The 27643-nt window shown below is 51.9% G+C and overlaps 2 protein-coding genes across 4 annotated transcripts in view; both read right to left on the bottom strand.

Moving 5' to 3' along the window:
* Nucleotides 1-13928: 13928 nt before the first annotated feature.
* LOC115393551 (calmodulin-regulated spectrin-associated protein 1-like) lies at nucleotides 13929-15214 on the bottom strand. Its single transcript, XM_030098588.1, has 5 exons — nucleotides 15095-15214; nucleotides 14675-14762; nucleotides 14397-14518; nucleotides 14146-14264; nucleotides 13929-14070 (listed from the first exon to the last, which is right to left on the bottom strand). The coding sequence occupies exons 1-5, from the start codon at nucleotides 15204-15206 to the stop codon at nucleotides 13948-13950; spliced, it is 564 nt and encodes a 187-aa protein (XP_029954448.1). The 5' UTR covers nucleotides 15207-15214; the 3' UTR covers nucleotides 13929-13947.
* A 5580-nt stretch (nucleotides 15215-20794) lies between these two features.
* Nucleotides 20795-27643, bottom strand: part of dnmbp (dynamin binding protein) — a 33488-nt gene continuing 26639 nt past the window's right edge. For all 3 annotated transcript variants that reach the window (XM_030097490.1, XM_030097488.1, XM_030097491.1), the window contains 12 exons: nucleotides 27235-27334; nucleotides 26826-26973; nucleotides 25861-25878; nucleotides 24954-25153; nucleotides 24741-24871; nucleotides 24559-24663; nucleotides 23598-23726; nucleotides 23138-23473; nucleotides 22874-23059; nucleotides 22600-22798; nucleotides 21866-22509; nucleotides 20795-21780 (listed from right to left, as the gene is read on the bottom strand). In XM_030097490.1, the coding sequence (XP_029953350.1) occupies nucleotides 21592-21780; nucleotides 21866-22509; nucleotides 22600-22798; nucleotides 22874-23059; nucleotides 23138-23473; nucleotides 23598-23726; nucleotides 24559-24663; nucleotides 24741-24871; nucleotides 24954-25153; nucleotides 25861-25878; nucleotides 26826-26973; nucleotides 27235-27334 (2385 nt within the window). In that variant the 3' untranslated portion in view covers nucleotides 20795-21591. The remainder of the gene's footprint in view (nucleotides 21781-21865; nucleotides 22510-22599; nucleotides 22799-22873; nucleotides 23060-23137; nucleotides 23474-23597; nucleotides 23727-24558; nucleotides 24664-24740; nucleotides 24872-24953; nucleotides 25154-25860; nucleotides 25879-26825; nucleotides 26974-27234; nucleotides 27335-27643) is intronic.

The raw sequence follows: 27643 nt of genomic DNA on the forward strand, positions 1-27643 counted from the left end.
CGGCGTTTTTTATTTAAAAAAAAAACCATTTAAATCAAGTTTTCTTCTTTAAAGCGGAGTCATTTTACCACTGATCGTGTTAAACTTTCAGCACTACGTGACTTTAAGAAGATATGTGCATTAAAGCTGTCAGAGCTTATAATAATAATAGAATTAGTTTTGCAGTGGTGTAGAGGTCTTCAAATAGCAAGTTATGTACAATCACTGATGGTTACCCACCGTGTATGTTCGCTGCAGCGCATTTCTTAGGCTGGAGGAGGTTTTAGCACGGACTAAAAGCTTAGTTTAACCCTTTAAGTACTCAGTATTGTGCCATCAAGGATTTATTTGATTTGTACTATATTAGTAACCAGAAAATTTCTTTTTTTTCTTCCTGTTTTGTTTCAGCATTGCTCAGTAAACGAGTTTGCTTTTCAGTTTATGATCGTGGCTGTCTGAGCGAGGTCTGTATCTCCGACCGGTTTGACTCTTTGACTTTATATGTACTTGAATGTTGAAAATATTTGTACTTGAGTTTAACCTTATTTGCACACTGAAGTGCCATATTATGGAATAAAATCCAGTGAACATAAACTGTTTCAAGCAGTTGGATGATTTCATTTTTGTAATGTACAGCTATAATGTGACTCTGAAGAATCACCAAAGTCGTGAAAACAACAAAAACAAGACGTTTCAGGTGAAAAAGCATCATTTTCACATTTTCATTTCAGGAAAGTTTTGCATTTGCACACATAACAAAACCCCCACAAAGTGATGTAGTAAGCATTTTTGGCCACTAGAAGGTGCTGTTGCTTGTTTTTGCTGCAGAGAACAATACCAGAGGGGGTTCTGAGCATTTTTAGAAAAGTGTGTTATCCGCTGTTTCCACAAAAATGGAGTCTGAGCATTTCTGAAAAGTTGCATAAAGTTGAGTTTTCAGTGACTCTGAGCACCGTTATCATATAAACGCCATGAAAGTTCAGCGTTTGGACTTGAAAATGGGGCCTATATGTTTGTATATTCAAAGGGGCTGTTTACCTGCCCGTAGTTTGGCCCGTCACCCAGGACCTGTTTGCCATGGGAGACCCGTGTTATTAACCAGTGTTGTCACTAACGCGCTACTAATTAACACGTTATTTTAATCTGATTACTTTCTTTCAGTAACGAGCAATCTAATCTCTTTTTCCAAACCAGTAATCTCATTAAAGTTAGTTTCCTAAGTGACTGTGCGTTACTATTTTGTTATTGCCTCATAATCACAGGCGTAATTTACGTAGGGTTGGTGGGTTATGAAAACCCACTGGCGCCCCGACGCTCCGTGTTCCGAGTGAGCACCGCTCTGCGCCGCTCCGACGCTCCGTGTGAGCACCGCACCGCTCGGCACCGCTCGGACTCGCTCGGCTCGGAAAAACGCGCATGCGCCAGACCATCCGCAGTACTCTCCTGCTTCTCCCAGGAAACGCCTATCAATGGCGGAAGCGTGCGAGTGCGACCCATCTTCTCCGGGCGTGCACGGCTCTGTTTACAGTTTCTGCAATCGGCCTCACTCATAAAGCTTATTTTCACCAACAGTTACAGTTTCGTTATGTCACACTCACCATCGGTAAGTACTAGCTGAAACGGAAGCTCACCGACTACATAAACACTCTGAATGCGCATGCGCAATACGCAGAACGTGATTGGGAGCAAGCACACAAAGGCTTGGTGAAAGCAGCTCGTCCAATTTCTGTATTGTAAAGCCAATGAAACCGAAACAATAAAACATGTTCATGTTTCAAGTTCGTGCACTTTCAACAAAGTATTATTTAAACAACCAGTTCTACTTCGTAAGTGCTTAGCCCGCCTACGGGCTTCGCTAGTGGCACACCTCCAATCTCTGTCCAATCCACTGAGACTATACAAAGCTCGACGCACCAATCCCCCGCACGCGATGGCGCAGCGCCACGCCCCACACCGAGGGTACATAACCTCGGATGGCGCTAAGCAAACCCTTTCTTCTTTCTCAGCATCTCCATGAGACTTAGAAGCCTCTATTCTCCGGATCAAGATTCGACTAGAATGGATTCACCGGCCCGGGACCAGTCGCCATCGTGCGTCAGGCCGTTCTTCTGCCGCTCCTGCGGCATTCCGCTGATCGTGCAGGACTGTCACGAGCTCTGCTTCCTCTGCCTTGGCTGGCAGCATCACAGCCAGCGGACCTCCTGCCCGGCCTGCCTCGCGCTGCCGCTCGAAGAGAGCCAGCGGCGAGCAGCCTTCATGACGACGCCGAGGAGACCGCTGCCCCCGCCGCCACCGCCTACGACTGTCAGCAGCAGCAGCAGCCACAGCAGCGTGTCGGTGTCACGGAGTTCGACTCGGTTCGACTCCGCCTCCACCGCATCCCGTCTCTCCCGCGAGCCTGTGGAGCACCTCGCGGGGCTCTTCACTTCAGCCGCTGAGCGCACCGGCCTCGCGCTGCCGCCGCAGCCTCCGGAGCCGGTGCAGCGTGATTTTGCACTCGGGCTGGCAACCCAGTCATGGGCTCGGTCCCGGACTGCGGTCCTATGTCCCATCGTGCCGTCGTTTCAAGCTCACGTGCAGCGGGACTGGGGTACGCCACTTGCCGCCAAGGGTACGGTGAAGGGCTACCGAGAGTATTCTTGTGTGGAGGGCTGGCCGCCGGTCTCCGGAGTGCCTGTCATTGAGGACTCCGTTCGGCTGTGCCTCCTCCCCGAATCCTCCGCCTGGACTGGCGGAAAGCCCGTGCTGCCGTCGGAAAGGGACAGGCGCATGGCGAGCTTCCTGGATCGTGGCTACGCTAGCAGCAATCTGACGTTCGCCCTAGCCAATAACATGACCTTCCTCCTGGGCTCTGTGAACAAGATCTGCCACGAGAAGTCCCAGCTTTCCCCCGAAGACATCGTGGAAGTCCAAAATACGGCCGAAGTCCTGATGCGCATGTGCAGAGCCATCGCCGTCAGTGGAGGCCGCGTCATGGCCAACGCACAGCTCGCCATGAGGCACCTGTGGCTTGGTCTGTCTTCTTTATCTGAGCGGGACCAGCGGGGCGTCCTGGGACTCCCCCTGTCCACCTCTTCTCTTTTTGGGCCCGATATACAGGTGATCATCGAGCGCCTGGAGGCAGCAGCACGAGGCTCGCAGCAGCTCGCCCCGCACCTCCAGCCCCGCCGTGAGCCGCCGCCGCAGCGCCGCCGCTCCGCGGACCAGCGGCGTCCCGCTCCTTGGAGCACCTCGGCACCTGGACAGACCGGACCGTCTTCCCGCCGATCAGCCCAGATGGTCCCGCGCTCCCGAGACACGGAGCGCCCCGTCCGCTCGACCCGCGCCAGCAAACATGCAAATTAAGGCCGTCAGGCCCGTTACATCTTCCAAAGAGCAGCAGTCCCTCCTCTCCCCTGTGTTGGCATGATCGAAAAGTGCAAAACCCGACTGGGCCCTTCTCCCTCCCTCCTCCTGCTCCGCAGTAAGGCGGCTGAGGATGGTGAGCGGAATGCGCACGGAACCGCCTCTTCACCGGCGCTTTCTTCGCGCTCTTGCCGCAATGCGGCTGCGGACGCGGGGCATAGCAGCGCGCTGGAGCCGCTAGTTCTCCCGCTGTGTGCGTCACGCAAGCGGTGCGCTGCTGATATCTTTTCAGCACCCCGCAAACGCTCCAGGCTGCACTCTCCACCGGCTTCGGCTCGAGTGAGCATTTCGAAGCGTCAGAGCGACGGCGACGGCCCGGCCCGGCTCCCCGCCGTGGGGTATCCCGGCCCCGGCCGCACCCATAGCGCTCTCAGCAGCGTTTGTCCACCGACCTCCGCTCGTGTTAGCATGACGAGGCGTCAGAGCGGCGGTGCCGTTACGCCCCGGGCTGCCGACATGCAGCGCCCCAGCCCCGGCTCCACTCATGCCGCTCCCAGCGGAGTTTCTCCGCCGAGCGGCGGACTCACGCCGGCCCGGGTGTCCGCCGTAAAGCGTCCCGATCCCGGCCTTATTCATGTTGCTCCCGGCAGCGCTCCTTCGGCTTCCCCGTGTGTTGTCACGGCGGAGCCTCGGAGCAGCGGAGCTCTGCCGTCCCGGGCTCCCGCTATTGAGCGTCCCGGCTCCGGCTTCAGCATCCAGCATCCAGCATCCAGCGATCCGGAAGGCTCCGACATCAGCACAGAGGATCGCGCTGCCTCTGCTCGGGTTGTCCCCAGCAAAGCGCCGGTCCGCAGCCCCTTGGCGGCCGCCCGCTCTCATTCAGGGGACGCCTGCTCCACAGCCCTTTCGCCGGGGGGCCCCCGTCTCCCGAGGCCGGAAGGATGGGTGGGCCGTCCCCGCTGGCCGTGGTACAGCCACTCACGCTCCGGTTTCACACGTGGCGTGTTATGTTGGGACCGCTTTCTCCCTGGCTGTCCAGGACACTGAGAAACGGTTATGCCCTGCAGTTCGCCTGTCGTCCGCCTCTCTTCAACGGCATCCTACGTACGCGGCTCGCATGCCCTGCGGGGATGGCCACTCTCGAGGCAGAAGTAGCCTCACTCCTCTGCCGGGGTGCGGTCACGGAGCTGAGCGCGACAGAGGCGCACTCAGGTTTTTATTCTCCCTACTTCTTGGTCCCCAAGAAAAGCGGGGGTGTAAGACCCATTCTGAACCTGAGGGTCCTCAACACTCACATAGCCACCAGGAGGTTCCGCATGCTGACGGTCAAACACCTCCTGGAGAGCATTCAACCTGGGGAATGGATGACTTCGATCGACCTGACGGACGCCTACTTCCACATCCCCATTCTCAGAAGGCACAGAGCCTTCCTCCGCTTTGCCGTGGGGACCAGGTATTTTCAATACAACCGGCTCCCCTTCGGCTACTCTCTCGCCCCTTGCACCTTTACCAAGTGTGTCGAAGCAGTGTTGGAGCCCCTCCGTCGTCGTGGTCTGAGGATCCTCACTTACATCGACGACTGGCTCATACTGGCGTCCTCTCATCAGGAGGCTGTGCTGCACATGACCCAGGTCCTGCACCACATCGAGCTCCTGGGGTTCATGGTGAACCGACACAAGAGCGCGCTCACCCCAGCTCAGAGCATGGCTTATCTGGGGTTGGAGCTGGACTCGCTCTCTATGACTGCCCGCCTCTCCGAGGAGAGACGGACCTCCCTTCTCTCAACCCTGAGGTCTGCAGTGACCACACCCCTGGTCAGGGTTCGTCTGATCAGGACCGTCCTGGGTTTAATGGCCGCGGCCCACCCAGTGGTCTGGCTGGGCCTTCTACACATGCGCAGGCTGCAACGGTGGTTTGCACGCCTCCGCTGCGTGGGGAAGTGGGACGGATGCAAACGGTTCCGGATCCCGCCCCAAGCACGCCAGGATCTCCTTTATTGGATGGATCCTGCTCTCCTAATGCAAGGAGTTCCCCTGGGCTGCGTGTCGCATCACATCGAAGTGTTCACCGATGCGTCTCTCGCGGGATGGGGAAGCACCCTAGACCACCACGTGGTGGGCGGTGCTTGGGATTTGACTCCCACTCACATCAATGTGCTGGAAATGATGGCGGTGCAGAGGGTCCTGCTCCATTTCCAAGCCAGGCTGAAGGACAGCCATGTGCTCATCAGGACGGACAACACTACGGTGGTGGCGTACCTGAACAGGCAGGGGGGGACCCGGTCTCCCCCTCTTCATCGCATAGCGGTGGAGATCCTCCGGTGGGCGGATCGGCACCTCGCGTCTCTCAGAGCGCGTCACGTGCCCGGAGTCCTCAACGTCGGTGCAGACAGAATGTCCCGGGGAGGCCCACTCCACGACGAGTGGGGCCTGTCCCCGTGGGTCGCAGCCCGACTCTGGCGCAGGTTCGGATGCCCAGTGGCAGACCTTTTCGCCAGTGCAGAGAACGCACAGTGCCCACTCTGGTTCTCGCTCAGGTCGTCAGACGCCCCCCCTCTAGGGGTAGACGCCTTCGCACACAGGAGCTGGCCGTCGGGTATCCTGTACGCATTCCCTCCAGTCCACCTCTTGACCCCGCTGCTGCGCAGGGTGAGGTTGCACAATCTTCACGTGATCGTGGTGGCTCCGGACACCCCAAGTGCGCGGTGGTTCCCAGACCTGGTTCAGTTGGCAGTCGGGGACCCATGGCCGATTCCCGACGGGCCCGACGCACTGCAGCAGGCAGGGGGCGCCCTTCGGTCCCGCCCCTTCCTGAGTGGGCGGGAGGCTCCTGGCTTGGAGGCTGAGCGGGTGAGGCTGGTGGAACTAGACCTCCCCCCAGCGGTGGTGTCCACCATCCAGAGTGCCAGGGCCCCCTCTACTGTCAAGGCCTACAGGTCTCGGTGGAAGCTCTTCACGTCGTGGTGCTCGGAGAGGGGCTTGGACCCGGTCTCCTGCACCATTGGTGGAGTTTTGGAGTTCCTCCAGGCCCTGCTGGACAGCGGTCACGCTGCATCCACCCTGGCGGTGTTTGCATCGGCCATCACAGCGGGCCACGGCGGTTTCGGCCGCTTTTCTGCACGCAGCCACCCGCTTGTGAAGCGGTTTCTGCGCGGGGCGTGTCGGTTGCGACCGCCCCCCAGACATGTGGTCTCTCCATGGGACCTCCATGTGGTGTTGGAGGGCCTTAAGGGACCTCCTTTCGAGCCTTTGGAGCAGGCGGAGGACTGCTTTCTCTCCTTTAAGGCCGCCATCTTGTTGGCGCTAGCATCCGCCAAGAGAGTTGGGGATCTCTGCGCTTTGTCAGTCCACCCATCCTGCATGGTGTTCAGCCAGGATGGGGGACTCGTGCACCTCTGGCCTAACCCGGCCTTTCATCCCAACGTGATCACTTCGGACTTCCGGTCGCGAGTGATCCGGATCAGGACGCTTGACTCCATGCCTGGTTCGTCTGGGGACGACCCACGCCTGCGGTCACTGTGCCCCGTCAGGGCTCTGCGTCTTTATGTCCAGCGCACAGCTGGCTTTCGCACCATGGACCAGCTGTTTGTGAGGTTTGGAGCCCGGGGGCGTGGTTCCCCGCTGACCTCTCAGCGTCTCGCCCACTGGGTGGGGGGCGCTATTGCAGCTGCCTACGAGGCACAGAATCTCTCGCCACCAGCAGTGATTCGTGCCCATTCCACACGACGTGTGGCTGCCTCTGCGGCCCTGTGCAGAGGGGTCACGGTGAGTGACATCTGCCAGGCTGCCTCCTGGGCCTTTGCGTCCACCTTCGTGCGTTCGTATCTGTTGGATATGTGCACTGACTCTGTGGCCATGTCGGTTTTCGGCGAGAACAGGAGTTCGGTCGTCTAACCGTTTCGGTCCTTCTGGCCTGGCTGCCACGTCCCGGGTGGGATCATGGACCAGGGATTCCCCGCCTGCCGCTCGGCTCTGCCGCGGTCTGCGGATGTTGTTTACGGTGTTGCAGGGTCAGGAGTTCTGCCGCTTGCCGTTTTTGGGTTTGCTGCTGCTCCCCGTGTGTGGAACGTGGGCCAGGGGTCTCCCCCCTTCACCGCCTGCTGCTGTGGTTTACCGGCCGGCGTGTGTGTGTGTCGCTTTGGTGATGCTTTGTACGTCGTGGGCCGCACTTCGTCGCTGGGTGCCCGCCTCGTCCTTCGGGACTTCTACGGCCGTTCTGGACGTACGGTTTGTTTACTTCCGTCTTAGGCACCAATCCCGTCAGCAGGCCAGCTGGGAGTACATTCATCGACCTACGGCCTTCGCCTTGGTGAGTACCACTAGCGAAGCCCGTAGGCGGGCTAAGCACTTACGAAGTAGAATTAGGAGTTACTGGATGTAACTAGGGCTGGGTTAAACGATTATTTTTGCAATCGATTAATCTAGGAAATAGTTCGTCGATGCATCGATTAATCTAACAATTCATTTTTAAATCCGTTGCGGAGCTCCTCTCCGCCTTCGTGGTTATGCAGCGGGTCCCCGCGTGCTCCGCGGGCGCGTCTGCGCCCAGGAGCAGAGATCCGGAGCTCTCCCGTCAGCCTCCGTGGGGCAGCTCCACTCGGCCCCTGGAAGCCGCGGCCTGCTTCACCTGCCTCCGTGGAGCAAGCCGCGGCGCGGCAGCTCCGGACCTCCGCTCCCGGGCGGAGACGCGCTCCGTGCCGGCCGCAGAGCGCGCGAGGACCCGCCGCATAACCACGGAGGCGCGTGAAGCAGGCCTCGGCTGCCGGAGCTCTCCCGTCGCCGCCGTGGAGCAGCTCCGGGCCGTTTACCCAATCGGCCCCAACTCGGCCCCTGGAAGTCAGGCACCAAGGTGCCGTGACAGCCGAGGCTGAATCAAAGTGCCTCTCTGCTGGGGAGAGGAGTTCAAACGTTCCCATCCAAGCTAATTGTGGCTAAGTTAGCGAAAACTGTCAGCTGACTCACCTGAAGACGGTAGACGAGCTGACTTTATGATAACACTGGCGATGGATGAAAAAATATAGCCGAAAAGAGCGATTTTGCAGAGATTATGTCCTGCACTGAAGCTTCCCTGCCGTGGCCCCCGCTAAGCGCGGCTAAATCGGTTGGATCTAAATAATTGCTGCTACTCGATGCCGGCGCCATTTTTTTTTTTAATTCTGAAACGATGCATCGACGTGCAGCTTTTGCGTCGACGTATTTTTTGCGTCGACGTAATCGATGACGTCGACGCGTCGTCCCAGCCCTAGACCTAATCCAGCTTTTGTTGGTCTTCCAATCATCGTCAGTATTGCCTCTGAAGCCTTTGTGCTTCTTGTGCCGTGTCGTCCTGATTTACTGATCAGTTTGTTTTCTTTGTCTCTTCTCAGGAGTCAAACCAGAGCAGACAACAAGCCCGGCGAGACACCGCCGCCGCCGCCGCCGCCACCGCCGCCACCTGCACCGTCGTCCTCACAGCACCACTCATTGATTCAGGGAGGCCATTGTGAGGAAGTGCAGGAGGGCCAAAACCCTGAGGACCTGTGGAAGGTGAAAAAGAAAAAGAAGAAGCAGCGACAAAAAGAGGCCTGGAAGAAAGCACTGAGGGAGGAAAGCACAGAGGAGCCAGGTGAGGGGACGGTGGTCGACACCAAACCTGCATGACACAAACATGTTTTAATGTGATTGTTTCCTCTCAAGCATGAAGACATTGATCAGATCAGAGCAGCTTGAGGTGCTGGTTGTTGTTTAAAACCGTGTGTCAATTTCCCACACAAACACAAATGTGACTCTGCATTTTTTGTTTACAGTGGAGCCAGAGCCGGTACAGCGAGTGGTGGAGCCCGTGGTGGAGCCCGTGGTGGAGCCCGTGGTGGAAACGGCGGTGGAGCCGGTGGTGGAAGTGTTGGTGGAGCCAGTCCAGCCAGTGGTGGAGGCCAAGACAGGGTCCAGGACATGGGCTGATGTCGCCAGGGGCAGCAAGTCAGGTAACATCTCCTCCTGAGCAGAGGGAACCCTCATCATGCGAGAAAACAGTTTTCTTCCTCTCAAGTTTCATGCAAAATCTAATCTTCCCTTGATTTTTCTTTTTGTTGCATCAGAAGTATCCCAGAGCTTCGTCATTCACACACCTGCTGTGTCCCAGGTGGCTGCCCAGACAGAGTCCATGTCCAGGAGAACCGGCAGAAAGTTAGGTAAGTTCTCCTCTTGAGCTGCAGCTTCAATACATGGGAGCCTTTTGCCAAGCTGAGCTCACAGAACGATGGACAAGATGCAAATTTCTCACACAACTGATTTTATGTTTTGTGATGTGCTGCTGCGTCTGAGTGGTGATAATGAGACTTTTTCCTTGATTGATCTCTTTTGTAGTGTCTTTGGTGTCCTGGAATTCCCGGACCGCCGGCCCCAAGCGAGACCCTGTGCCGCCGTCGACGCCTTTACCTCGGCCCTGCACCCCCCCACAAGACCCAGACATGGGAGCTCTGGAAAGGTAAAGACCTAATCCAGCTTTTGTTGGTCTCTCAATCATCGTCAGTATTGCCTCTGAAGCCTTTGTGCTTCTTGTGCCGTGTCGTCCTGATTTACTGATCAGTTTGTTTTCTTTCTCTCTTCTCAGGAGTCAAAACAGAGCAGGCAACGAGCCCGGTGAGACACCGCCGCCGCCGCCGCCGCCGCCACCGCCGCCACCTGCACCGTCGTCCTCACAGCACCACTCATTGATTCAGGGAGGCCATTGTGAGGATGTGCAGGAGGGCCAAAACCCTGAGGACCGGGGTAAGGCGAAAAACAAAACCAAGAAGCGGCGACAAAAAGAGGCCTGGAAGAAAGCACTGAGGGAGAAAAGCACAGAGGAGCCAGGTGAGGGGACGGTGGTCGACACCAAACCTGCATGACACAAACATGTTTTAATGTGATTGTTTCTTCTCAAGCATGAAGACATTGATCAGATCAGAGCAGCTTGAGGTGCTGGTTGTTGTTTTAAACCGTGTGTCAATTTCCCACACAAACACAAATGTGACTCTGCATTCTTTGTTTACAGTGGAGCCAGAGCTGGTACGAGGAGTGGTGGAGCCCGTGGTGGAGCCCGTGGTGGAGCCCGTGGTGGAGCCCGTGGTGGAGCTGGTGGTGGAGCCTTTACGTTTCCAGAGCTTCATCAGTCAGCAGGTTGGTCATTCATACCTCAGTTCATATCAACATTTTTAGTGTCTGTGCTGTCGTCCTGAAGCAGTGTCAGGATTCATCTAACACAGTATTACAAGCGCATCTTTGACTCTGACTGATTTTATCTCTTTTGTGTTCATCACTTCTATCACTTTTCTCGTCTGAACTCCCACAGGAGCTCCAGTTCACTCAGCTGAACAGCGCCGACCCCGAGGAGGCTCCGTCTCAAAACACTGTGTTTCCCGAGGAGCTGAGCCAACAGCTGGAGAGACTCCTCCTGGAGGACGAGGCCAGCAACCAGCAAGTCTTTGACTGGGTCGAGGTGCGAAAATTAACCTTTCAGATACGTTCCAGCAAGGCTGCAGAGAAGATATTTCAGTCTGAAGCTGTTATGGTGTCATTTATAGTTTGTGGACAGTAGGACTCTACTTTGAGCAGCTCCATCTTGACAGCAGGTTGTTTGATCATCTGAAGGTGTGTGTATCTGTTTTTCAGGCCAACGTGGACGAACCTCAGCTGACCTCGTCCTCCTTCATGAGAGCTCTGGTGAAGGCAGTGTGCCAGGCCGCAGTCAACGGTAAGCAATGCAGCACCCGGAGAAGACGCTCCTCCGGTGTTCTGCTCAGATGGCAGCGCAGCGACTTCTCGCCCGTGCACTCATTCTCACTCTTCCTCCTGCTTTTCTGCACAGATAATGAAGACGGCTGTTGGATGGACGCGCTCGTCCTCCTGAAGACGAGATTGCCGGTCTTGCTGAAATACCTGGACTCGGACGCTGAACGACAGCTGCAGGCGCTTTATGCACTCCAGGCACTGATTCACTCCCTCGGTCACCCGCCACGTAAGTGCTGCATCCTCACTAACTAACTAACTAAAAGCACACACAAACACATGCTGCATTAACGGGCACATAAACAAAAGCGAGCACTCACAGAAATAATCTAATATGCATCTCCTCTCCTGTTCTCCAGGCCTCCTGTTTAGGCTGTTCGATGTTTTCCACTTCTGGAGACTGATCTCGTCTGCCACGTTCCACAAGTGGCAGACGAGCACAGACGACGGCGAGCAACAAGGCAAAGAACAGGCCGTTAAGTCGACCATGCCATTTTTCACCTTTCTGCAGGTTTGCGGTGATGAGAGCACGGAGGACTCTGAGCTGGGAAGAAGAACCTAGAGCAAAGAGCAGGGAACCTTGAATACGGGACGGGGAATTTAGAACAAGGGGTGGGGAACCGGGAACTAAGAAAATGAGAAAAAGTGGTTTCTGGCAAGAAAGTGGTAAGAAAATTAGAAAAAGTCATTTCCAGAAACAAAAAGGTTCAAAAAAATTAACAAACAAACAAACAAACAAACAAATAAACAAATAAATAATCCATTAACAAAAAGGATAGAAAATAAAAGTCATTTCCAGGAGCAAAAAGGTAAGTGAGTGAAAAGAACTCATTTCCAACAACAAGCACGGAAGAAAGAAATTAAAAAGAACTTTTTCTTCCAGGAACAAATAACAGCAGCAGCAGAAACACAAAGACGCCAGAAGCACGGACGTGATGAAGCGGACGACGTGTTGTTTGCTACTTCCTACGACATACTGGAATTTAAGTTTTCATAAAGATTAAATAAACCTTAAAAACTTAAAAATTATCTATGTTGTCATGATTACTTATTTTAATAAGCGATGTGGGTGGATTAGAACTTTTTTCTTTGGTTTAATGTGTGATTTTTGCATTTCATTGGATTGCAGGTAGCCTTGCTGCAGTTATACAGTATGTAAATTGCTTTAAATTCCAATATACTCGATCCAGAAGACACAAAATGAATTTTGTCAATTATAGATAAGATACTGTACATCAAATTGCACCGTCTTTTCTACAGCCATAGCAAATGCATAGAAGTCCCAGTGGTTGTGCCACGTGTCACTATTCAGTGCCATGCTGTTCACTGTGAGGTACAGTTACTACATGCCCATACATGATTTACCTACGCATACTGGTAACGCATGTCCTTCATGTTTTCACCGCTTCTTTCAAATGGAACCCTGCAGAGCAGCTGCTTCACACTCATCTGATGTGTTTTCCAGACACCGTCAGTGGGGCAGTCTTCATCTCCCTCTGCATTGTTTCATTGTATTTTACAGCCATGGTGCAAATAGCTTCCTCCTGTTCAGGGGTGAAACGAGACCCTCTGCCACCCTGTCCAGTTGTTGAAAAAATAAAACTGACTGAGATGTCATATTATTGTATGAAATATACTTGTAAACTGCAAGTGGAATATTGCAGTATTGTATGAAGCATGACAGAATATATACAGTACTCCAGCTCCTGTTGTTGGATTACAAACCTGCGCTGTTGACCAAAAGTCTGAACATGATACAAGCGATTGATAATGTAGGAAACAGCAGAGAATGGCACACGATCATTTGCATGCATGTACCATATAAGCGCATGGGAGGATTTCAATGGACCGTTGGCTTCCCAAGCAGCGAGACTGGACTGAGCCAACCAGCAGGAACACCCACAAACAGTACAGATCTACTCTGTGACTCACTTCCTGGTTCATGGCCTCTCCTCCTCAGACTGATGTGTTTCGGCTGCTTTCAGCTGAGTGTGTGATCGCCTCCAGCTGGCCGCTGTGCTTTATACTTGTACAGGGCTTCTTCCAGGTGTTCTGGTTCTTGGTTTGTATGTGTTTCCCAGGATGTCATCGTTCTGAACCTCCTAATTTCAAGTGTGATTGTTTTAAGTCAGAGTAACAGAGATGTGAACAGCAACCCTTCTTCCTTTGCAGCTCTCTTTTTCTTTTCTTGATCTTTTCAGAGTCAATCCTTCCTAGTTTAATTCCTGTTTCATAGAACGAAGTGATGCAGTATGAATGTGATGACATTCAAGAAAGCAGACAAAACACAAGAAGCCTCAAATTTTGCAAGAAATTGTAGCTAGTAACCTTTTATTATCTCTGAAATAAATAAACAATAATTTAACACAATGAAATGAAAACTCTTGACATCTCTGAATGCCTGTAACAGAACAAACCTTTAAAATAGAGCCTGGTTTTTTTAGTAAACAGAACTTGTACATCAAGTACAACAAAACAAAACTACTCCAAAAATGTACAAAATGCAGCAAACAAATATCAAGTATTGTGCAGATTTTTTCCCATGAACATCCATCCCAGCTTCTGCGATCGGTCAGTAGAGGGGAGGCGCTGGCGCTGAGCGTCCGCGGCTACATTAAAGACGTAGATCAGCTCGGTCGGTCCGGTTCGGCGCTGCAAGCCAGGCGGAGATCTCAGAGGACTCATGCGGCGTTGGAACAGAAGCATGAAGTTAATACGAAGCTATACTGACTCGGTTTCAAACCCTCTTCATGCTTTGGAACAACTTCCCTCACTGGAACCATTTTGTCCTCCAGTAGCAACAAAAAAAACAAAACAAAAGTGATTCTGTTTGCATCACATGAGTTTTAAAGCATAATCAGATGATTGAAGACATTCAGGGCCGAACGCAGCCTCTCCGGGTCCACAGCACCGGCGAGTAGGAGTAGACGGCGCGGAACTGGCAGCCGCCATCCCGGAAGAGGATGATCAGGTGATTGGACTCGCACTTCTCCAGCTCCTGTTGGTCACCCAGCAAAAACACGTCACGATCTGTCCGCAACAGACTGGAAACACACAAACACACGGATCTGACCTCCAGGATGACGTTCTTCTGGACCCCGTTCACCTTCCCAGCCAGGCAGCAGTGAGCGATGGCGTTGACGATGATTGGCTTGTTGGACTTGGCGCTCGGTTCCTTGAAGAGTTTTGGACCTTTAACAAGCAGAGTGAGACAGAAAAGTCAGAAAACAAACATGGAGGTGAGATAACTTCCCGGAATCTCCACTATCATAAAGGTTCACATCTGCTGTATTTCCTGGAAACATGTTGAGTTTTCCTTCCCACCGTCGTACTCGATGGACGTGATGGACGAAGCGATGGAGCCGTTCTCCCAGTCCCGCTCCATGTTCCTGCCGGACGCCCTGCTCAGCAGGGGGAACGACTCCATGGAGCAGACCGACTCAGCCCTGCGACACACACACACACACACACACACACACACACACACACACACACACACACACACACACACACACACACACACACACACACACACACACACACTCAGAGGTCACCTGGCTTCAAGGAGAAAATGCACGTGTGTGTGTCTGAGGAGTTCTCACCTGTGTGACTCAGCCTCCCTGGACAGGATGCTGTCCACCTCCGTGGCCAGAGACAGCGTCGACCCTCGATGGCTGCAGCTCAGATCTGCTGGAGGGAAACGACAGGAATTCATCAGCAGCTGGTTTTTTGATGTTTCCCTCGACTTTTGCTCATTGATTCTGATCTAACGGCACTGACTGGTCTCCCTGTAGATCCGACTGTACAGGCCACTCACTGAACGACATGCAGGGCAGGTTAGAAGGTTCACCTCCCCTGCAGCCTGCTGCTGCTGAGCCCTGCGCTCTGATCAGCCTGGAAACCTTCAGAGAACCACCTGCACGACACACAGACTCAGAGGCGGTGCACAACAGCGCCCGACACACACCGACGACAACACGGAGACGAGAAACAAGACCGACGGGAGCAAGGAGTGGTATTACGGGTGGCGGATCCTTTGGAGAGGCTGCTGGAGTCCTCGCGGTGCAGCGACTTGGGTCTGTTCCTCCGGGATTTGGGGCGTGGGCGGGGCTTGACCAGGCCCTGCTCCTCCATCAGGTCCTGCTGCTTCCGCCGCAGATACTCCTGCTTGATCAGCTCCCGGCGCGCCTTCTCCTCCTCCTTCTGAATGCGGCTCTTTAAACAGGAAGCAAACGACTGTCTAGAGCAGGAAGAACCAGAACCTCCTCCGATCAAAGAGGAACAAGAGGAACCAGGACTTCTACAGTGTAAAGAGGAGCAGGAAGAACCAGAACCTCCACAGACTGTGGAGCAGGAGGATTTCGGTACCAGCCAGGAGGGAGGGCAGCTTCAGCCGAACTTAGGAAGTGATTCCTTTAGTGTTCCTTCTGTTGAGGATCAAAGCTCTCCAGGTGAATCACAAGAAGAACCAGACACTGAGCAGCTCATCTCTCAGGACTCTGAAGTCTGTAAGAAGCCGCGTTGTGAAATCTGTGGTAAAAGTTTCAGTTACCCGAGTCGTTTGTTGAAACACATGAGAACCCACACAGGTGAGAAGCCATATTCTTGTGAAACATGTGGGAAAGGTTACAGTCAAAAATGTCATTTGTCAGTCCACGCGAGAACTCACACAGGTGAGAAGCCGTACTCTTGTGAAACATGTGGGAAACATTTCAGGAGCAAGGGTAAATTGTCAGACCACATGAGAACTCACACAGGTGAGAAGCTGAATCCTTGTTTAACATGTGGGAAAAGCTTTGGTCAAACCAGTACTTCGTTGGGCCACATGGGAACTCACACCGTTGAGAAGCTGTACTCTTGAAATGTCCTCTTCCGTTGTGGCTTTTTGCTGCTGTGTTTTGCTGTTGACCCCTCTGACCCACCTGTAATTATTTGTGCAAATAAATGCAAATAAATGTTAACAATGTGAAAAGAATAAAACATATTTCAGTTTGTGTGATGAATTTCTCTGAATTAAATCGTTGGGCAAAGGAAAATGTCAGTTCTTCACCTTTTTTTTTTTTTTTTTTTTTTAAGGTGCATACCTTGTATGTGATACAGATTCCATTTTTAGAAGATTTAGTAAATAAATTAGGCCTGACATGACATATTTTCATATAGAAATTTGCACCTCTGGGGATTGCTCAAGCGGCGGGATTGTGAAATCCATTTACTTCATGGAAATTAAGGCTAATTTCAGAGGGCTAAAGTTATTAATGCGAAATATAAATTGAAATGTCAGTGAAAAGTTTTTGTATTTGAATAGGTACAAATAATCAAATTGAAGGACAAAACTAATACTTTTACATCAAACCATTTAAAAACATAGTTTGATTGTACTGTAATAGATTAAATGAGTTGACTGTTTTTGTGCACCTTGTTTCTCAACTCTTACATGTTTCTTTCACTTTTTAGATGAGAAATGAAGCACACTTTTTTGTTAACTGATGGAAAAGGAGTTAAATTTGATAACTATTTCTCCCACTCATTTTGAATTTCTATTTTATATTTCAAATCAATTCAAATCATACTCAAAAAAAAAATTAAAGTTGCAATAATTCAAATAGTAAAAGCAAATTCAGTGCTAAAGTTACTTCATTTCCATTAAATCAAATTTGACATCTTCATCACCACTGTAATGAGCAAAATCAATGTGATTGCTACTTACTTACTTACTTACTTACTTAGTGCTCCAGCGAGGGTCAGGGTATCCTGTCCCGGTGCGTTGAGCCAACCAGATGAACCAGATTTTTCCATTGCTGGCGATCTTGTGCCAGCTGCTCTGCATCCTCCACAGCAACTCCGTGTTGTTGGAGGTCGCCCGCAACGACGTCGAGCCATTGGGCGCGGGGTTTCCCTCGAGGTCGTCTCCAGCCTGAGGCCTTTGGGTCGAACTGGAGAATGGCTTGTGTTGGATGTTCTGGGGGTAGATGAAGGACATGGCCGAGCCAGCGGGTGCTGCGTTGTGCGACCAAGGAAGATGCTCGGGGCTGGCCTGTGCGGGCTCTAAGCACTTCATTGGAAACTCGCTGGGGCCACTTGATGTTCTCGATGGTTCTCAGCGCCCTGCTATCAAAGCGGTCGATTCTTGCGGCCAGGGTGTCATTCAGGGGCCACGTTTCTGAGCCATATAGCAGGATGGAGAGTACGGCTAATTTGTAAATCCGGAGCTTCATCGTGCGTGAGATGGTCTGGTGCCGCCAGAGTGGTATCCAGAGGGACTGCAGAGCAGATGCTGCCAGGGCTTGTCTGCGGTCAGTCTCTGGTTTTTGGTCCCCGCTGTTTGTCACCATGGACCCCAGGTACACAAAGTTCTTGACAGGCTCTACGATGTCGCTCCCAGTTTGCATTGGAGGTGGATCTGGTCCATCACCAACATGCATGAACTTGGTTTTAGTCCAGCTCACTTGGAGGCCGAGCTGTGCTGCCTCCTCACAGAAAAAGGCCCAGAGCGTCTCTCCGCTGAGTGAAGGTTGTGCTGAGCAGGATGGTATCATCAGCATATTCTAGGTCAGTCAGGTGGTAGTTGCGAAGGAGACTCCGGGGATGCACTCGCAGACCTTGGACATCAGATGGTCGATGATGCAGTTAAAAACATCAGGAGCAGCTGCACAACCCTGGCAAACGCCACTGGAGATGGTAAACCAGTTGGAGTCAGTACCGTTAATACGGACACAGCTCTCTGCATTGCTGTAGTAGAGCAGCTTGAACAGAGCGATGATCTTGGGTGGTGCTCCGACGGTTTGGAGGATGCTCCACAGTGAAGAGTGGCAGATGGTGTCAAAGGCGGCCTTCAGATCAATGAATCCGATGTACAGACGGCAATCTTTATGGAATTCACAGGTCTTCTCTATCAGTAGACGTACAGCAGAGATGTGGTCGATTGTGGAGCAATTGTTCATAAAGCCAGCCTGCTGGGGACGGCGGCGGCTTCTGATTGCTGGAAGGGCACGATTAAGCAAGATCCTGGTGAAGACCTTGCCAGGGATGGAGAGCAGGGATGCCTCTATGGTTTCCGCCTCTATGGTTTCCGCAGACAAGCCGATCACCCTTGTGTTTCCAGAAGGGCAGGATGACCCCTCTGGTCCAGTCAGTGGGTAGCTGCTCTGTTTCCCACTCCTGATTGAATAGGTGGGTTAGCCACTCCACCATGGCATCACCGCCGGCTTTGAGCATCTCACTGGTGATGGCACAGATGCCGGGGGCTTTCCTGATGTTAAGTTTCTTCAGGGCAGCTCTCACTTCCCCGGGTGTTATAGGGTCTGTGCAGCAGGCGTCGCTGGGGGGTGCAGCATTTGCAGCCTCCAGGAGGGTGGGATTAGCCAGCATGGTGCTGTGCTGCAGGAGGAGGCTAAAGTGTTCCTTCCAGTGCTCGAGGCAGTTGACTTCAGTTGTAATGAGATTACCATCAGAATCTTTTACCAAGGCTGTCTTTATGTGTGGACCGCTGCGGGCTTGGCGCAGTAGACTGAATATGCGGCTCAAGTTATTGTTGTTGGCGGCGGACTCAAGCTGTCGGGCTTCTGCTTCCCAGAACCTCTCCCTGTCCTCAGTGATGGCCACATTGCGCAGGCGGTTCAGTCGCCGATGCTCCGTGAAGTCGCCTCAGAGCCGGGCCTCGGGTCACTGGTCGATGATGTTTAGTGTTCTCTCTGATATCCAGGGCTTTCTCAGGGATAATTGTGAGCATCCGAGGACATTGTGAGCAGACTGGAGGACACTTTCCTTGAATGTTGCCAGGGCATCAAGAGTGTGGCGGATGGAGCGACTGAAGTCTGTGGCGATGTTGTGGTTGAGTCGGGAGGAGTTGGGGCGAGGTAGAGTTTTGTGCTGGTTGGCTCGGAGCTTTCACTTCAGCTGGGCCACCAGCAGACGATGGTCTGTGTTGCCAAGCTGTGCTCCTCTGTACACCCGGCAGTTGGTGACAAATGTCTTCCAGCGTCGAGGACTGAGGATGTGGTCCAGCGCCTTCCCGGTTCTGCCATCTGGGCTGTACCACGTCCAGTGATGGATTTGTTTCCGAGGAAACCAGGTGTCAGCAACGCAGAGGCCGTGATGGTGGCAGAGAAGGAGGAGGTGGTTGCCATTGTCATCTGTTTTCCTGTCGATGAAGGTGGTGCCGACAGGTGAGCCAGGGGACTGATCGTTGCTAGATAGAGTGGCGTTGGCGTCAGTGAGAATGATGGCAATGTCGTGTGGTGGAGCTTGGCTGACAGCCTGTTGGAGTTGGTCAAAGAACGCGTCCTTCACATCCTCATCAGCGATATCCGTGGGGGCATAGGTGACAACCACTGTCATCTTGCCTTGGTGGTGGAAGAAGCGAGCAGACAGTAGTCTGTCGCTTAGAGGTGTCCAGCTGATGAGGGACCTCTGGAGAGCTTTTGGAATGGCAAAAGCCAAACCATAAAGGCTGGTCCGGCTCTCGGGGCCACTCCAGATGTAACAATAGTCGCCTGCTGTTGTTTCGTCATTACCTTGCCATTGGACCTCACAGAGCCCTTGCCTCGTAAACCAGCCCCGCCCACTCCTCACTTGACCGCAGTGCCTCCTCATCCGCATTGGGATTTTGGAATTGTGCTCAGTCTGGGTAGGAGCCCATAGAAGGGGATTTCACTCGGTCGTGAACGGCTGAGCCAATCAGCGTTGCCGCTTTTTGTTTTCAAATTTTTTTTGGTGAATTCCGTTGGCTAAACCGGAAGTGACGCTATCGCTGTGTGTAGCAGAGATTACGGACTTTAACCATCGTCTGAAAGCTGCACTAAATAAAGTTTTAGCCCAAATATCAAGTATTACAACAATTAAGCAAGAGCAAGAGTCTTGGTGAATTTCTTACAGGAAAAGACGTTTTCGCGTGTCTTTGCGTGTAGGGAAGCTAGAGCTAATGCTAACCCTTTGAGAAGCAACAAATTTTGATGACGTATTTGTTTTGAAGCGCTGATTGGCTGAAGTGCGCTGTCAGTCAAAGGAGTAACCAACACCCCCTGCAAGAGATTTCTATGGACTCCTATCCAGACTAAGTCCAAGTCCAAATCCAATGTGGATGAGGAGTGGGTGGGTCTGGCTCACGAGGCTAACAGAGCCCTGCCAGGGAGATGTTGTAGAGGCAGGGTGGCAGTTCCGGGGCGAAGGAGTGTCTGGACATTCCATGTGGCAACACGGGTCCTGCAACGAAGGTCGATCTGTACTCGTTTGTCGGAGGTAGGCTGGGGTCCGTTACCGTGTCGGTCAGACCGGCTTCTTTCTCTGGTCAGTTTCGTAACAGAAGAGGTTTCTCCTGGGCAGGTTGTTTGCCCTCGGCAGGATAGCCGGTTGGTGGGGCTGCCACCTCACAGCATACCGGCATGCTGGGGTTTGTAGTCGGAGTTGCCCTTCTCCTAGACAGACTGCTTACCAAGACTAACGAGCTCTGTCTACCTGGGTTTGGAGTCAGAGTTGTCCCTCTCCTAGGCAATGTGATTACTATTAACATGCTTTCTAATTTCTTTCTCTTAGCTTGGGCAAAGAAATTGTGTCAAGATTAAAGATCATCACAAAAACCACAAAGAAAACAGTTCAAAATCAAAATGAAGCCACAAAATATAGTCTGATGAATAAAAGACTTAAAATGTACTTGAACTTCTTTGCGCTTTAACAAAAGAAAGAATGTCTCAGACACCATTTTATTTGTCAGCCGAGCTGTTTCTTTATTCAAACAGTGATGATCACTTTACAGTGGGTGCAACATCATATTCTCAATATACAGCAATTTGCAGCCTCTGGTGTACATTGAGGAGCATGTGGAGAAGCTTTCATCTGACTCGCCTCTCGTTCTCTCTCTGATGGAGAGCAAAGGAATGCTTGTAAACCATACACCAAATAACATGAAACTCTCCGATCTTACTTTTAAATGGTCACAACGGTTTTTCCACACAACACTCCAAACTCGTGTTGATGCCGCCGCACAAACTTCAAACTCGCAACCAAGTGCCTCAAACCTCAAGTGACCATGTTGGTGTAAATTCATCTCACATCCGAGCACTAATATAGTGGTGCAAGGGGCCACATGCAGAAAAAGAAGTGAGTAACACAGTGTTAAGGTCAGTCTGTCTGCATACCTCTTCATGTTGGTTTTATAAGAAGCAGTCCAAACCCAAAACATTCACATTTCCACTGCCGTCTCCCAAAAGGGTTCACCTCTCAGACCGCTCTTCAGCCTCAAGGAGCATGGCCAAATCTGCTGCAACTTCACAGGTTTTCACTGAAAACGGGAGTACGGTGCAGTTCCCAGTAAGTAAAAATAGTATAAAAAGTCTATAAATATAGGCATATGATGCTAACTTCCAGGAGCGGAGTGTGTGTTTTCTCCCTCCATCAAGTTAAAAGAAGGTCACAGCATGTCAGATGCTTGCTTCGTTGTTCGGTCTGCGCTCGCTGGGGGTGAACACATCCTCGGGTTGACGTACGAGTCTCGGATTATCATCCACCAGACGGAGCTTGTGCTTCATGTGTACTCGGACTTGCGGATGTAGTTGGAAGGCACGTATCCCCGCTGGCCGCCCGCCGTCTCGCCCAGCCACCACTCGCCGTTGCCGTTCATGTCCTTGAACTCCAGGATCCGCAGCCGCTGATTGGCCGAGATGCTCAGTTCGTTGGCGCAGCGGGCCGTGAAGGAGTAGAGAGCGTAGTAAATCTGAAAGAAAGGGGGAAAATATCAAAAATAATGTTTCTTTTTGAAAATACAAGAACAAAGCTTGAGGAGGATAAATCAAACTCACCTGGTGACCGTCCAGCTCGCTCTCGGGCTCAGGCTCGGGCTCGGGCTCGTTGTACTCCTCCCTGGGATGAGCGGGCCTCTTCTCCCTGCCGCTCTCTCCGTTCCTGTACCGATACGAGCTGTAGCTCTTCTCCGTCTGTCCATACCTCTGCGAGCGACTGTTCCGCTGCGACGAGCAGGAGTCCGACTCAGAGTAGTCGGACGTGTCCTTGCGCCCGCCCGGGCTGCCGTAGCTCATGTCGTACGAGTCCCTGGGATTAGAGTGGCGGTAGGATGAATCCGAGTCTCTGTGGCTCCGCTCTGAGAAGTCCCTGCGGTGGGAGGAGGCATTTCGGGGCGAGGAGTTTATGGAGTTGCTCTGGCTGGCGGAGTCAGGCGCGTCCTGGGGCTGGCTCCTCCGGGAGGAGGCGGAGTCCAGCGACGGGTGCGGCGACGACTGGCCGGGAGGCTGCAGCGTGGAGAAGCTGACGGTGGCCGCCTCCTGGTTGAAGGTCAGCGTGCTGTTGCTGTTCTGGCGGGAGAAGACGGGGGAGGAGCCGCCGTAGCCCGATTCGTTGGACGACTGGCTCTCGATGGACACATCCGACTGACTCCTGCGGGGGTTGTAGGGCTTGAGGAAGGAGCTGTACACAAAACCCTTTGTGACTGAAAAACAGGAGCGACGAAGAGGCAGATTAGAACGCTGAAAGATTTCAATTGGTCAAACAAACCATTGAACCTTCTTGAGAATCCTACCTCCGTTGTCGATGAGCCAGCGGTTGTGGCTGCCCATGGGGTCCTGCTGCTTGATCACGCCTACGAGATCGCCCTCCTGTATGGAGACGTCCAGGTCCTGGGCAGCGTTGAAGTTCCTCTCGGCCTGGAACAGCTTGTCGGGGCCGTAGCGCGTCATGAGTCCGGCACGGTGCTCGTCGGTCTGCGAGATGCAGTTGGGCTGAAAGGCAAAGCCGGGATTCTGTCAAGCTGCCCGTCGCCAGAACGGAGGAGACAGCGAGAGAGTCGGACTCACCGCTGCCTGCGGCTGCTTTTTCGACGTCTGCTTCTCCAGAGTTTTCTTCTCGAAGGTCTTCTTAGTGGCCGTGGCCGGAGGCAGGTTCTCCGGGCAGAAGCTGAAGCTCTGGAGAAGCTGGAGGACTCGGCTGTACTCATCCTGGAACTGCGCGATGAGGTTTCCCTCCATGCCGACGTTCGAAAACTGGCGGCGAAAGCAACCAGATTATTATCGAAGGTGTGACTGACGACCTTCTACAGCCTCACGATCAAAGACACTCACGACTTGCAGCAGCGGCTTGAGCTCCCCCATGGTGGTCTTCATGAAGTCCTTCTGGGCCTGGGCGAAGGCCCTCACGCAGCCGGTGAACAAGTCCTCAGCCGCGCTGTGGAACTTGGGCAGCTCGTCCAGCAGCTGGGCATTGAGCGCCTCGTAGTTGTTGCGCGCCGCCTGCAGCTCGTCCTGGACGCGACGGTCCTTCAGGCGCTCGGCGCGCTCCTTGCAGTTGTCGTAGTCCAGCAGCTTGTCGAAGCGCTTCTGGATGAGCTTGTGCGGCCCGGCGAACATGAGCAGCAGCTGGGTGAGCGGGTTGATGACCAGGGCCTCGGTGCGCTCCTTCTGCTCGGAACACAGATCGAAACAAGACAAACGGCTTCATAGAGAACTCAATGGAATGTGGAAAGATTCATTTCCTTTTGACATTTTCTTTAAAAATCCTTTCCAACCTTCATGCAGGACTTACAAAGTGTGTGAACTGCTTGTCGCTGATGCTGCGGTGCGCCCTCTGGAAGCGCTCGGGGTCCAGCACACTGCGCTCCGTGTAGATGTCGCAGAAGCTGATGGCTGCCAGGACTTTCACCGAGGCCGATTCCTGACGAGAGACAGGATGGAGGGGTTCACTCTCACTCAAACGATGGAATTATTCAGTAGTTTAAAGAAATACTCCAAAGATTTTTGCCCCACGCCCTATCCCTATTATAGACAAAGTTAGACAAGCTCATAAATACCTTTTTTTGTGTCTCTCTGTCCAGTGACTGGTTCCCAGCTGTTAGCATCGTAGTTAGCTTAGCTCAATTTCTGGAAGTCAATAGGAAACAGAGCCGGATTGACGAAAGTGGACGAAATACTCCTTCCAGTGGTCCAGGGGACGGCATATTAGCACATGAAGTAAATCCGAATGGTTTTAAAACATTTTAAAATATGTGTTATCTTTTCAATCTGTTAAAATAACGTTTTGATACACACAGTGCTCTGCGGAAGGATATACTGGAGCACAGCAGTAGAAGCCATAGACTCAGCCGCTGTGCGCCGGTATATCCTTCCGCGGAGCACGATGCTTGTGCAGGTCTGTGTGTATCAAAACGTTATTTTAACAGATTGAAAAGATAATACATATTTTAAAATGTTTTATAACCATTCGGATTTACTTCATGTGCTAGTACGCCGTCCCCTGGACCACTGGAAGGAGTATTTTGTCCACTTTCGTCAGTCCAGCTCTGTTTCCTATTGACTTCCAGAAATTGAGCTAAGCTAACTACAATGCTAACAGCTGGGAACCAGCCACTGGACAGGGAGACACAAAAAAGGCATTTATGAGCTTGTCTAACTTTGTCAATGATAGGGATAGGGCGTGGGTCAAAAATTTTCGGAGTATTCCTTTAACGGATGAGGCCTGTAATCATTTCATTCTTTACACTTCTTACCCTGATGTGCTGCAGGTACAAAGAAATGTCCCTGATGAAGGACTTGATGAGTCTCTCCTGAAGCCTGAACTTCTTCTCAGCCTCATCGAAGGCCTCATCTTTAACCTGGGAACAGGCAGGAGAGGTGAGAGGAGCCGGTTCTCAGCGCTCGGACGGCAGCGCTGTTCAGGACGGCGCCGTACCTGAGGCGAAATCCCCGTCAGGTGCTTGAGGTGGCTGCTGACCCTGTTGGACTTCTTGATGATGGAGTGCATGCTCAGCTTGGAGATTTTGTCAATGAAGGTGTCTTCGTCGCCCTTCCTGTATTTCATCACTGTGGACCGCAGAGGGAGAGCCGACCCATCACACTCTGGACACATTTTAAACTGAAAGAAGGACTGTGGAGGCCGTTTTACCGAGGTCCTTCCTGCGTTTGTACTCGTTGATGTTCCCGTTGATCTCCTTGACGGCCTGCACCGCCTCGGCGAGCTGCGGCCGGTCGTGGTGGCTCTCCGGCGTGGCTCCCAGCAGCTCCATCAGCAGCAGCGGGTAGCGCATCACCCGCTGCACCGGCTTGATCAGGAAGGAGCCCAGGTTGATGTAATTCGTCTTCCCCCTGGAAAAGGAGGCGGAAACGGCAACGAGTGGTGAGCAGACAAGAGAAAAATCATGAATCATGAGCGATTAAGAGTCTGAAGAAGTCAGCAGGACGATCAACCACTGCTGACTTTTCTTGAGAATTATTTTTCCCCGTTTAAGAAATGGAAACATGTCACACCTCTATCATGTGGATTGGATGATCCAATGATATATAACAATCATCATCATCATTATATATAAACAGATATATATTCTGATGATGATGATGATCACCAGCACATGTGGGTAATGAAAGGGGAAACAATTATTGATGCAATCTAGAGGACACAGGATTCATCACAGCAAGTACAGTTTGAAACGATGTTTGTGTTGCTGCCGTTTAGTCCACTAGGTGGCATTACACACATTCCCCAGAATCAACCTTCCTTTGGAGCAGAAAAATCAGCTGCCGGACAATGAAATGAACTTTTCTCTGCACGACAATGCACATGCAAAGACAAACAGACAAGTTCATCTCAGTCCAGGGAGGAAGACGACTGAAACGGGCCCAAACTCAGCGCAGGCTCAGTTTTAGCTTCAGCACATGGTAAACACATGCAGACATGCACACACACACGCACACACACCAAAGTCATTTGAAAGCGAGGTTAGTGAGCAATAGACAAGCAGCCAAGATGATTCTCGCATTGGAAACGGAGACCAGTCTGGTTGGTGGGAACTTACCACTCGCGATAAATGGCTCTGTTGGAGGGAAGGATGGAAAGAGACAGAAAAATGACAAAAACAAGGATTTTTACTGCAAGTTCCAAACTCGACGTCAACAAGTCACACACACTGTAAACCCTGAAGGAAGGAAGTGCACAGGCTGAAAGTTAAAGGGGGGTGTTGACTGCAGCCCTGGTTGTTATGGCTCAGTCTGGTGAATCCTCTCTTAAATCTGCTCAGAGGCCCGGCGTGGTCGTAAAAAAAAACTCAGACAACAGACCCCCTCCAGCTCGCATGACCTTTACAACACACATGAGAAAAGTCGACTGCTGCGTCCTCATGAGGATATTTATTAACTTGAATCTCCCAAAACAAAGAGGCGTGAAAGCAAGGCGCCGCCGCCAGACTCCGAGCTGCACCTTGTCCCTTTTCTCTACGCCAACGCTTCCGGCCTGGCCAAACATGGTAATCTCCAAACGCAGAGCGCTTCTCTGACTTCGCAGAAACGCAGCGGGTTCGGCTCAAGCGTTTGAGTCATCGATAGTGAAACTGGACGGGAGGAACCGGGCAGGGCGCATTCCTCAGCTGCTCGCCGTGAATAAAGTCCGGCGAGGCCGAGCAGCAGTGACGATAACGCCGGGAGGGAAACCTCAACAAACACACTCATTCAATATTTGCTTTGTTCAAATCTTCAGTACCTGTGTTTCTAAGAAAAACATGTCTGGAACCTCCAACAAAATCAATATATCATTTTTATGAGCTTCAATAATGAAAAGTCTCCTCTGGTGTCACGTTTTGATTTGAAATCCAACTACAAACGCTTGTTCCAACATTTTCATGCTCAAACCGTCACACTCAAACGTGCACATTTCTTGTTACTCACATGCGAAAGAATTTCAAAAACAACTCAGAACTGAAATCTTACAAAAAACACATGAGAAACAGATTTGAGCTGTTTTCCTCCCGGAGTCTGGGTGACTCACCTGAGCCTCTCCAGACACTCCAACACGTGGCGCTGGACGTTCTCGTCTTTCTCGTAGTTTTCCAGCAGGGAGATGGCGTCGTCGTGGTTCTGGCAGTAGATCTTGTAAACATCCTCCAGCTCAACTTTGAAGTCCAGAAAGACTTTTCCTGAGGCGGACGGGGAACAATAACGTAAAAACGTGCTTTTTTTAATAAAAAGGGAATCCCAGAAAAGATATTAAAGATGAAATGCAAGAAAAAAACCCATCAAAACAATGAAATATATTTCAAAATAATCATATTTAATTCCAGTAAATTCCAGGTCTGACTGAGCCAATAAAAGCAAATGACGCGACGGTTTACTGGAGCAAAGTACAAAGCCAGGAATGCAGAAGCCGAAGAGCGTCATTCAAAAAAGCGGCTGCTCACCGATGGAGTCGGTTTCCTGCAGCGTCTCAAACAGCCGCTGCGACAGGTCGATGACGGAGCCGAGGTTCCCGAACAGCCCGTCGAAGTCCACGTTCTTCACCTTCGCACAGGGGAACGAGCATGAGAGAATTCAGTTTAACAGCAGAATAGTGAGTAGTGAGAAAAGAAGCAGTGAAAACGTGACAGCAGCAAAATTTAAATGACGAATAAACAGACAACACACCGATGTTCACTATTTACTAATGAGTTGTCTGTGAAAATGTAGGAAAGCTGGAAATGGCCCAATGTTGACGAGCTGATTCCAACAATAAATGGATTAGACTGAGCTCTCCTCCTCCTCCTCCTCCTCCTCTTCGTCACACCTGCTTCCTTCAAACAGGAAGGCTGATCTCTCTCAACGCCTCCGTCT

This window comes from Salarias fasciatus, chromosome 8 (genome assembly GCF_902148845.1).
Source record: "Salarias fasciatus chromosome 8, fSalaFa1.1, whole genome shotgun sequence".
NCBI lineage: Eukaryota > Metazoa > Chordata > Actinopteri > Blenniiformes > Blenniidae > Salarias > Salarias fasciatus.